Genomic DNA, 12,042 nt, shown 5'->3' with positions numbered 1-12,042 from the left:
AGCTTAATTCCTTAATTATATTTTAATTCATTTAGTTAATAATAATATGTTTTATAATCCATTCAAACCGTCCAATTCTTAGCATGCAAACCAATTAACACTTTATATTATATTTTATGTTGCTTCTTTAATTTCATTCATTATGTACAGCGCATCAGCGAGAATAGAATGCGTCAATTACAATGAGCACGACATGCGGCAGCAGCGGAAAGTCACTTCGACCGATTCGTGCGTACGGCTAAACAATCGGAAAATGAATGGCAGATAATGGTTCTAGTATATTTTGGAGGGTGCATAAATAGTTGTAAAATTCTTTTGTTGAAATGTTCATTCTTCCCCTCTTGATTATTCTGTAAAGCTATTATCAATGTCCATTCATTGCTAATTTCTTTAGCTTGGTTTAGTGAATTGAAGCCCCGGAATTGATTATGCTGTAAGATTATTTATTTATTTTTATTATATAATTTTTATGCATTTGGGTATTAAATATTCTTCTAAGTTATTTGAATAGTTGTATCATTTAATTGCTAGGGAGGCCTACTAGTTATTTACTTGATATAATTATTTGCTATATTAGATAATGTTGTGCTACAAATTATTCTAATATTCAGTAGTAACTGGGTTAATTATTGACGGCTTAGTGATAATTGGACTCGGGTAGAATATTTTCCTAAGTTAAATGCAACCATTTGTGCTTGTGTTATTTAGTTTGTCTGTTTTCCTAGTTCCTATTGCTGCTATTAAATTAAATCTATAGCGCTTGTTTTAGGTTATTTAGTAGTTAGGGGTAATTAAATCGCGTGTGCTTTAGTTACCTATAACTAAGGGAAAACGGAAATGAAATAATTTCACGACAAATATTCAATTGCATATTAATTACTTTACTAATCAATGATCTAAATTCCGGTGGTGGATCTTTACTAACCAATGTTTTCTATTATAAGTGCAAATATTCAATTACTAGCTCTATTACAATGTAGTATCTGTTCATATACTTTCTCAACCTACTGAAACACAAAGAGCCAATAACGCCTCCACTGAGGCTCGAAATCACAATCTTCCAAATGGAAGTCCAACCCGGATACCATTAGACCACATAGTCCTGGTTATTTAATCTCTTGTTTATTTAAATTATCTTTTACTTAATCTTTATTCTCGTTATTTTCCAAACCCCCCATTATTTCCTTGAGCACAAAAGTTAAACTAGTTACTCCTCGTGGGATCGATCCTTACTCCTGCTACTACGTTTGTAAGATTTTAATTTGGGAGCCTACGACAGCTCATCATTAATGTGCCAATTTTTTTAAATTAAATTATTGTGTGTATTTAGATCTTTATTAATTTACGCTGAAATTTGATCAATTTATAGATGGTTAATGATTTTTTTTTAATTTTTTTTTTGGCTTTACACACATACCTTAAGCATTAAAATGCGCACCTTAAGCATACAAATAATTGAAACAAAGTACCTTAAGTACAAAAATCATGCATCTTAAGCACACAAACAAAGCACCTTAAAAACAAAAACCACTCACTTTAAGTACACAAATCACGCACCTTAATAAGCATACAACATAACACCTTAAGAACACAAACCACGCACCTAAGGTTTTAAAATGACTCACCTTAAGTTTCACACAACTGACGCACCTTAAGTATACAAATCACGCATCTTAAGAAGAAAAACAACTCACCTTAAGAAGGAAACCAACGCACCTTAAGAAGGAAACCAACGTACCTTAAGTTTCAACAACTACTCACATTAAGCACAAACTCACGCACTTTAAGCACAAAACCCATGTACCTTAAGTACAAATCCCACGCACTTAAGAACAAAACACACACACCTTAAATTTGACCTAGATGCAAAAATTACCAAATTGTCACCGCGTTTTTTTTTTTTTTTTTTTTTTTTTTTTTTTTTTTTTTTTTAGTAATCATGGACGTTGATTTAAGCAAGATTAATGGCTCTGATTTAACCGCACAACCGTAAAGGGGCGCAACACCACCGCATTTGAACACACACACACACACACACACACACACACACACATATATATATATATATATATATATATATATATATATATATATATATATTAATTTCTGAAAAAGTCCGCGGGTCAATCTGTGGCCCGTGCGGGCTAGTCTGCATAGCCTGTTAACCCAGGTCATGCTCGCATTTTCGCTGGGCAAAAATTTTAGGCCCTAACTCGCCTCACCGCGTGATTATTTAGGGTTGGCTCGTAGGTTTCGGCCCACCTTAACACTCCTAATCCCACTTAATGGCTTTTTGATAGAAAATTTAATGGAGAAATACGAGTTATTATTTATTTAAACTAGTAAAATTGCGGGACTACAATTGGTAATATTTCAGTACTTGAAGGTCTATTGAATGTGTTAATTCTAGAGAAAATTGGCTATAACTTTCGAAGAGAAATAGCTCATAATAAATGCATTTTTCAACCACGCACGCCGTACTATTTACCGCGCTCCCCGTTCAGCAGTTGGAATCGACCCTTGGCTCCATTACAGTTACAGACCACGGCTTCCACTTCAGACTTTAGGAAAATCTAGAGGAATGAAAAAGCACAAGAATTCATCCTCCGTGTTGAATCCAGCATTGGGTTTGAGCACAAATAAATCTACTGCGTAAATGTGGGGCTGTAGCTGTGGCAGGTGAAGCAAAATTAAATATTTTCATTCAATGCTCTCAACTACGCTAAAGTGAAGCCATTCAATTCTATTGCAGCCATCCTGGTCCACCATCTCGATCTCTTTCGCTCCACTTTGGGTTTTGTGTTGTTCTGCGTACGTCTGAAGCTTGCGCTCGTTAAATCTTATTTCAAACTTTCATCTTTCTTCTTCCCCACAGTCTCTCTGCATTCAGTTTCTTGAAATCTCATGCCTCTTTTCGAACCATAGTTTACTTTAATGCTGAAAACTCATTAAAAATCACTTCTTTTTTCTTTTTTTATCCCACCCCCACCCCCCACCCCCCCATTCATTCTTACTGTTGCAGTCATTAAACAATCTGTCTGTTTTTTTCAAAAATAGCCGATTCTTATGTTTCTTACTGCACTATGTGTTTGCGGTATATATAAAATGTTAGCTACAATGCATGTATCTTGGTTGTGTGGGTTTGGATGGGATGCTTGAACATTATGTGTATGTAAAGGCTGAAAGAGAAGCAAAATGAGTGGTTTAGTTGTGGATGAAGGTTCGGGCAGAGCTTCTTCTAATGGTTATGTCCGCCATAGGCGTTCAAGGAGGTCAAGCTTCTGCTATCCTTTTCTGTTTAGCTTCATTTTCATTTTGTTTTTCTGGTTCGAATTAGAGAATAAGATTCTGCGTATTGGAGAATATCAGTGTAGTTGGGAAGAAGATTTTCTTTGTGTTGGACAAAGTGTTTCTTGGTTTGTTCGATATTTCATTTTGCTAGAAATTATATATTTGTGGAAATCTGATGTAAATTTGTGGTTTTAAAGATTGATATTAGGAGTTATCTTGATGCTCTCTTTCTCTTTGTTTCATATTTTTTTGTTCCGACCACCTTAAAGTGATCTTAAATCAAGTCGAAAGCCTTGTTCCGACCACTTTAAAAACCTTTGTTGCTATTTCCGACCACTTTTTGCTTTCCACTTGATTTAAGATCACTTTCAGTGGTCGGAAATTTCATAATTTCCAGCAGTGGCCATTGCTGAAATTATGATATACTAACAATTTGGAGTGTGTTAGTGTTCAAATTGGAGAGCATTTGGTCAATGTAAGTGTGCAATTGTGTTAGTGTTCAAATTGGAGAGCATTTGGTCAATGTAAGTGTGCAATAATGGATGTGAAAAACATTATGTGATGGAAGCAAATGATTCTCAGAATATGTTCTGTCAATAAGCCTTTAGAGGCCGGATACTGGAGAAGTGGAGAGTCTTCTATTGATTTCAAAATTCGTAAACAGATTGATTTGCAGAAGAGTTTGCCTGTGCAGATAGATTCTCACTGGAAAAATTTCTCCATTGATTACATTTGTTGTTCCTTAATTGATTGTCTCGCATTTCTGGTTTCATTATACTGTAAAAATAAACAAGAAAGACAATATTGTGGGCTTATAGACCTTATGAGGATGTTATGGTTTTATCTTTGCCATTTCAGTGCTTCGGAAAGAAACTTGAATCTCCCGAAAGGTGGTGGTCCAGATCACACACAGAAGGACTTCAATGGATCACATGCAAGTTTTGACATTTTTGTATCTTTGATTCATACTTAATGAAGAGTTTTTTGGAGCAAATCTAATAAACTATATGCATGTTCCTTCAGGGATTGCCACCTTCAACACGGAGCTGCAGAGCGAGTCCACTTCATGAATACTCCGATAATACCAACATGGATGCTGTTCCCAACAACCGAGCTTCCCTGGAAAGAGATGTGAATCCATTAGCCCTTTAGTTTTATCTTTCATTTACTATGTTAGTTGGTTTAAAACACCAGAAAATGCGGTTTTATCCTCTAAAGTCAACTTTCTTTAAATTCTGCACTTTGGGCATTGATTGATTGGCTTTTGACCAAATGTCATTCATGCTTAATTAGGGTTCATAGCATTTATTTCTATGTTAGTACTTGCAGTGTTTTCTCATTGATTAGTGTGAATTACTGCATAAAGGTGCCAACCTCCAAATTAAAAAAACAAATGATGAAATGTGATAAAACTGAACATCAACTCGACTTTCAACTTCTTAACATAGTTAGCAACTTTGTCAGATCGAACAGTTGCAATTGCGCTTGCAGCAGGAGAGATCAATGAGGATGTTGCTTGAGAGGGCGATGGGACGAACTTCTAGCACTCTGTCCCCTGGCCATCGACATTTTTCAGCCCAGGTAACTTGCTGTAAATGCAATATCAACTATGTAATATGACTAATGTTGAAACTATTCTTACCTCTCACATTTAATATATATATATATATACACACTATGATCAAATGAGTCCATTGTATTATATGAGTCCGTGTAGACAGATCTGGGCCATTGAATGCTTGAGATCAATGGTTTAGATTTCGCCAACTGTGCAAGTGAAGTGCACAGTTGCACAGTTGTGAAATTACACAGTTGTCATTGATCTTAAGTATTCAATGGCTCAGATCTGTCCACACGGACTCATATAACAGGGTGGATGTACAGGAGCAGTAGCCTATATATATATCAAGAGTACAGTGAAGAATATACAAAAGTTTTGTTACGTTGTTACAGACTAAGGAGCTGATAGCTGAAATCGAGTTACTTGAAGAAGAGGTCACAAACCGTGAGCAGCATGTTCTTTCTCTATATAGGAGCATTTTTGAGCAATGCACTAGCCGTCCATCTTCTGAACAAAGCTCAGTTGTGACTTCTCCAGCGCATTCAAAAAGTGAATCGAGGAAGCACCCTAGTATAATTTCCAGTGCCTTTTGTTCGTCAAAAAAGTTTCCTTTATGGACTTTACAAGCTCTTGCTGCTATGAATGACTCAGTGAAAAGAAATTCACAATCGAAAACAAAACATGCTTCATTCCTTAGTGGTAAAACTGAGCAACACATTCAGAAAAGTTCTTCAGAAAATGCTAAGGTAAGCTTATTGTCTGTGTTGAAAATAAAGAGTTAGTTTTATCTATAGGGTTGTGTCTGTTTATGAATAGGTGTCAGTTTATGAATAGGTATTTACAGTTACGTATTTGTGTATATATATGTACTGTGTTTCTGTTTTAGAAACAGAGAATACTAATATAATTTCAGTCTTATATACATTTCCTAGTCCTTGCTTCTGCCTAACTGGCGGGTGGTGTTATTCTCCATCCGCCAGGCCATTCCATCTTCCAAATTCAACAGTCTGTTCAAAGTACAAATCTCTTGTATTATATCAATTCTTGACTAATGAAGTTGCTTATGTGAACGGATATGATTATGACAGGATCAAAGATGGGCACCACCAGTAGATAAAGCTCCTTCCATACGAACACTGAAAGATCATCTCCACCAGTGTCCAAGTAAGTTGTCAGCAGAAATGGTGAGGTGCATGTCCGCGGTGTACTGCTGGCTCCGGAAGACAATCTCTGTCAATCCAGGACAAAAACAATCAACATTGTCATCAATGTCTTCCGCTAATGTCATAATTCCTCGGCATGATATTAAAGAGGAGAAAGATTGGTTCTGCAAATCGACAATTGAAGTATCTTGGATATCAACTGATAAAAATAACTTCTCCCGTGCATCTTATGCAATCAACAACTACAGGTATGGTTTTGCAGTTGCGATAAAGGGCTGTAAAAGCAGAAAAAGGACATAAAAATGCTTTCTTTTTATGCTTTCCAAACTAGAATGTTTCATCAAGGATGTTTCATCGTCTAACGCTTCACCTTAACTTTTTGAGGATTCAGACTCCTGGTGGAGCAACTGGAAAGGGTGAACATCTCTCAGATGGAAACCAATGCCCAGATAGCATTCTGGATCAACGTATATAATTCCTTAGTTATGCATGTAAATATTACAGTCCCACTACAAGAGTTCTCTTCTCGTGTTGCTATTTCACGTCTTGTTTATGTCTCATTCTTGTTTTTTTCTTTTGAAGGCATATCTAGCATATGGCATACCACAAAACTCTCTTAGAAGGTTGGCCTTGTTTCACAAGGTAGTTAAAGTTGTTATCTTTGTCCAAATTTTCCACTCCATTTTCTATTTGAGATGTCTACCTGTTCATCTCATTCCTCTTTAGTGGCGATGGTGGGGATTTAATCTTTCAGTTGAAATTAGTCAAATGAAAACATAGTAGTTGTGTTTCAGCCCTAGGCGAAGAGGAAAGGGCATTTTTACCATCCATAAAATGGTCTAAAATCTCAAAAAATTTTGTATTGAAAATAACAATTCATTTCTCTGTATAGTGCAGGCTGCTTACAATGTTGCTGGCCATGTAGTAAGTGCAAATGCCATTGAACAGTCAATCTTTTGCCTGCGGACTCCACGGATAGGACGGGTATTTCCTTACACTATCTACAATTGAGCTCTGATACCAAATGTAAACAAATCTAAAGAAAAAACAAAGAGTTAATACCATCTAGAGTCCTCTGAGTATAGTGGTTTTGCCATGTTTAGTCTTAAACTTTCAAATTACCACCCATGGTCTTTCGACTTTCAAATTGTTATCATCCGTGGTCCAATTTAACCACCCATGGTCCTTCAACTATCAAATTTTAACCACCCATGGTCCTTCCAAGAGGACCGCGGCTGGTTAAATTTTGAAAGTTGAAGGACCATGGGTGGTTAACTTGAATTACGGATGGTAATAATTTGAAAGTGGAAGGACCATGAGTGGTAATTTGAAAGTTTAGGACTAAACGTGGCAAAATCACTATACTTGGAGGACCCTAGATGGTATTAACTCAAAAAACAAAATATGAAAAGGAGAAGAAGAATATCTGATTTCTTTATTCCCTAAAAAAGGCCTAATAGGGAGTTTTCAAGAAAGATTATGTGTTGTATGTGCCAACAAATAGCGACTATCTTTGCTAAAGAATAAGAACTTATAAACAGATTAAAGAAGAATTCAACCGAAATTTATTCTGATTATCATGCAAGAAAGTTCAAGTGATGTTACAATTACGATACCAATTACTCTCTTATTTTGGCTGTGCTCATTAACAATTAATACACCATTTGACTCTCTTGAGTTGTGATAGAGTGAGTGGATAAGTTTGCTCATTCTTCCATCTATGGTCTAACAGTGGCTGGAGGCTATCCTTTCAACTGCTATTAGGAAAAAATCGGGAGAAGAAAGAGAACGCATCAGCTCGAAACTTGGCCTCAAAAAACCCCAACCCGTCGTTTGCTTTGCGCTTTGCACAGGAGCTTTTTCTGATCCTATGGTAAATACAACAATGATTGTTTTTGTTTAGAGAATTGAATCACATTTAGAACATGAATATCTATGTTCAATGTACATTGCAGCTAAAAGTATACACGGCATCAAAAGTTGAAGAGGAGCTAGAAAGCGCGAAAAGGGAGTTTCTCCAGGCAAACATAGTTATAAAGAAGTTGAGGAAAGTGGTGTTACCAAAGGTGGTTGAGAGATATGCAAAGGAAGCTTGCATTCCCTCCGATGATCTTTTGAAATGGGTCGTGGAGAACGTGGACAAGAAGCTTCACGACTCGATACAGAAATGCGTGGAGAGCAGAAGCAGCAAGAAGGCTTCTCAGATTGTCGAATGGTCCGCTTACAGTTCCAGATTCCAGTATGTGATCTCAAAAGATTTAGCAGAGAAACCATGGTGGACGTAGTTTTAATGAAAGAATGTAGAGTGGCATATCTAATCTGATAAAGATATTCCACAAGAACTTGATGTTCATTCTTCTGATGCAACACCCATCTTGTCCTTGTAAATTGACTTCTTTCTCATTGAACATTGCTGATTCATGTAAAATTTTGGGATTTCACCAATCTGGTCCTCGACTTCCAAAATTCCTCAATTTAGTTCCCGGTTATACTTATTTTTACCTGTAATGGTCTCAACCGTTAGATATCCGTTAACTTGGGATCAAATTAGTATTCTGATCATTTCAGTAATTAATTTTCAGAGAAAATGATGCATGTGATGACCGAAATGGTCCCTTGACTATAGCAAAATTATCAATTTGGTCCCGAGTTAACAGATGTCTAACGGTTAGGACCATTTCGAATAAAAAAGGCATAGTCAGGGACTAAATTGAAAAATTTTGAAAGTCGTAAACCAGATTGGTGAAATTCTCATAGTCGAAGGACCAAATCGGTAATTAGGTGTTTTTATGGTTGAATTCGAGTTTAGGAATACTGGATGAACAAAACATATGAAAAAGAAAATGTTGATGTACTAAAATAAAAGAAAATGCAAAACAAACATTTGTTACTTCATTTTCATATGTTGCAATCCTGTAATATTCACAAAACTAGACCTGCAAGCCCTCAAGTTGCAGAGTATTGACGGACTAAAATAAAGCAATTGTACATGTTATTTCACCTCCTAGACGGCTAGACCCCATAACCAAGCAAACCAAAGAAATACATGTAGGAACCGTTGGTAGGAAAATAAATAATAATCAAATAAAATTAACTATTATTTTTTGGAAAGAAAGGGAAGAAAAGATGAAGAAATTTGGCTAGTGTTTGGTGTTGGGTTTTTGTAAGAGTCAAGTGAGCACTCTTTCCTTAAAACCTTATTTGCCACCTCTCAAAGATGCTAGGGGCGTTGTGGCCTAGGCTTCCCAGGATAAAACTTGTTAGTGATTCAATGTTTGAGCATCCAAACAAGGAATCCGGCGAGCAAGACAAAGCTATGAACACAGGAGGCTAAAGAAGGAGTAGAAGCAGAGAGGTTTTGAGACTAAAAAGAAGAACTTTCGTGTATAAAATAGCCCGCAAGGCCAGCCAATTTCCGGACGACATTCGTGCCCCCAGGTGCCGGCGCGCACGAGCTCGGCCTTGTCACTTTTCGGACAGCCCACATGGGTTGTCACATCCCTGACATGCCACATGCGCTTGTCAGGGCGTGAAACGACGAGACCCAATGAATGGGTTTCGTCGTTTTGATTGTTTTTGGTGCATTTATTGAGCATCCTCACACTTTTTTGGTGCATTTGGTGAAAGTTGAGCAGGTAAATATTTTTTTTTTTTTTAAGTTTCAGGTTAGGTAAAATAAATTTTGTGTGTATTAGAAATATATCAACGTTTTCTTTAAATAATATGTTTTTTAATTTGTATATCAAGTATATCAATGCAAGATTATATTGGAATTGTTCATGCATATATAGATAATTGAATGTTAAATTTGCGTATTTAAATAGGTAATTCTAAGTTTACAAATTCAAGATAATATAGTCAAGATTGATTATAATTGTCAATAAAATAATTGTATATGTATAGTTGAAACCAAATACGGGACATAAGAGAGAGCAAATAAAAATTAGGGCATAAAATATTAAATATATACTAATATTGAAGAGCTAACTGCTGATTACCAAACAAGGACATTGCGAGATAGTTTCCACTTCAATTTGTTGTGTGATTTGAATACTTTTTTTGTCAATAAATCCCCCAAGTAGTTAATATGATTGACTTAATTGTCTATGGATGAACAATTCCAATATAATCTTGTCTTGATATACTTTAAAGTACTTATTTAAACAAAAAAAAAAAAAAAAACATTGGGCATTAACCCAATCCCGCAATGCGCGTAAAAAACTAGTACTATAAAATAAGTATAGAAGTATGGTGGATTGGTGGGTTCATTTTGAAATCAAGTTTTAGGAGAAAACTTGACTATAAGGTTCAATTCATAGGTTCCTCTCAGATTGATTTTTGAACTGACTTTTTTAATAAAAGAATATTTCTCCCAAATTGAGTTTTGAAGACTTAAATATATAAATAAACTTTTGTATTAAATCGTTCAATATAAGAGTTTTTAAATAAATATTTTATTTTATGCTAGTCACTAGTCAACTTAGGAACAAAATATTGAAAAGAGTTAATACCCATTTTGGTCCCTCTACTGTTTGGTAATGCGCAATTTAGTCCTCTAACTTGTAAAATCATACCCAATTTGGTCTTCTGTTACAATTGTCATCCATCCACCGTTATAAAGAAGGGCAAAAATGTCCTTTTATGAAATAATTGAGTGATCAAAATACTACTACTACTACTACTTATTATTTTAAAAAAATAAAATGTAAACTACTAAAGTCACTCTGTTTGTCCTTAAATGTGGTGTGCATTAATTGACTAAAAAAAACTAATGAAATCTCAATTTCGATTCTTTAAGTTTTTTTTTTTTTTTTTTTTTCTTTTCTTTTAGTTAAATAAACATATATGATTAGAGTGCACTAATTATTACCCTCTTGAATCTAACCTTATAATTGTTATTTGCTTCTCAAAGTTGGCATATCCATTACTACATCATATGATGTATTCTAAGATTTCCTCCATTTTTAATTTGTTTAATGTGGTCTTTGTTCTTGGAAAATGATTTTCACAAAACATTCTTTAGGCTGATCTAGATCGATTCATTGATCCACTATTAAGATGTCTTCTCTTTATTTATTTTTGGAATAAGGGTCAAGACCACTGAACTGCACACCAAAGTGCAATTAGGCCATCGAACTCAAAAACAATGCAATTGGGTCCCTGAGCAACACAAAATTATGCAATTAGGTCTAAAATGACATGTTGACCTAAAATTGTGCTGACGTAGCGGTTACCAATTTTAAAAATAAATTTTAAATAAAATAATTAATTGAAAAAAAAAACTAAAATTGCCGGAGTTGATTTTTTGTTGGATCGTCTCCGGCAGATCTAGTTTTTTTTTTTTTTTTTTTTTTTTTTTTTAAGATGTCAAGAACCTAGTGCCTTAGACCAACTTGGCCATCTTGACTTTGAACGCAACAATTTAGGATATCTTTTTCTTTGTTTTATGTGACTAGTTGTCTACTAGTTCTGGTAACAAGCTGGCTAGGCTCTAGTTTTGATATGTCTCTCGATCATTTGGTGTCCTATTCCTTCTTTCGATCTGTATTTGGATGGCACCTCCTGGACTGTTGATATTTGACAGTGATAGTTTTTTACCCAACATGTTTCATGTGTGTCGTACATTCTCATGTGAAAGTATTGCACAAAATATTAATATTTATTATATTTGTAAACAGTTCATGAGTAGTACCTCTTGTTCTTATTCTATAACTTGTTTACTTGCTAGTAACAACAATGACCCTGCTGGTAGTTTGAATACTGAGTGTTTTTGTTACTAAGGTTGATATTGATTTTGCCTTTAATCCAAACAGGTTGTGTCTAGAAAAACAAATGAACTGTAGATTTATATTACAGCACGTTTGGTTCACGGAATGAATTTGGAGGGAATAAGAATGCTATTCCACAAGGAATGGAATAGGTAAGGAATATAATAGGAATTGTATTCTGTTGTTTGGTTGGCTGAAGGAATAAACTTTATTAATTGTATTTCAGTGTTTGGTTGGTTAAAGGAATAGAAATGGGATA

At 35.2% G+C, this 12,042-nt stretch overlaps 1 protein-coding gene across 2 annotated transcripts; it reads left to right on the top strand.

Moving 5' to 3' along the window:
* Positions 1–2,755: 2,755 nt before the first annotated feature.
* LOC109169032 lies at positions 2,756–8,443 on the top strand. 2 transcript variants are annotated; one of them, XM_019317932.1, is made up of 11 exons: positions 2,756–3,272; positions 4,150–4,225; positions 4,315–4,422; positions 4,756–4,872; positions 5,245–5,598; positions 5,941–6,263; positions 6,407–6,482; positions 6,598–6,657; positions 6,913–6,999; positions 7,748–7,888; positions 7,971–8,443. In XM_019317932.1, exons 1-11 carry the CDS (start codon positions 3,196–3,198, stop codon positions 8,298–8,300), a joined length of 1,749 nt encoding a protein of 582 aa, XP_019173477.1. In that variant the 5' UTR covers positions 2,756–3,195; the 3' UTR covers positions 8,301–8,443. The 2 variants fall into 2 exon arrangements, with proteins under 2 accessions (XP_019173477.1, XP_019173476.1); XM_019317931.1 differs by having other exon boundaries at positions 6,407–6,506.
* Positions 8,444–12,042: the final 3,599 nt, after the last annotated feature.

This window comes from Ipomoea nil, unplaced genomic scaffold (assembly GCF_001879475.1).
Source record: "Ipomoea nil cultivar Tokyo-kokei standard unplaced genomic scaffold, Asagao_1.1 scaffold3245, whole genome shotgun sequence".
NCBI lineage: Eukaryota > Viridiplantae > Streptophyta > Magnoliopsida > Solanales > Convolvulaceae > Ipomoea > Ipomoea nil.
The sequence above is the reverse complement of the archived record's forward strand: the minus strand, read 5'-3'. Positions and strand labels throughout refer to the sequence as shown.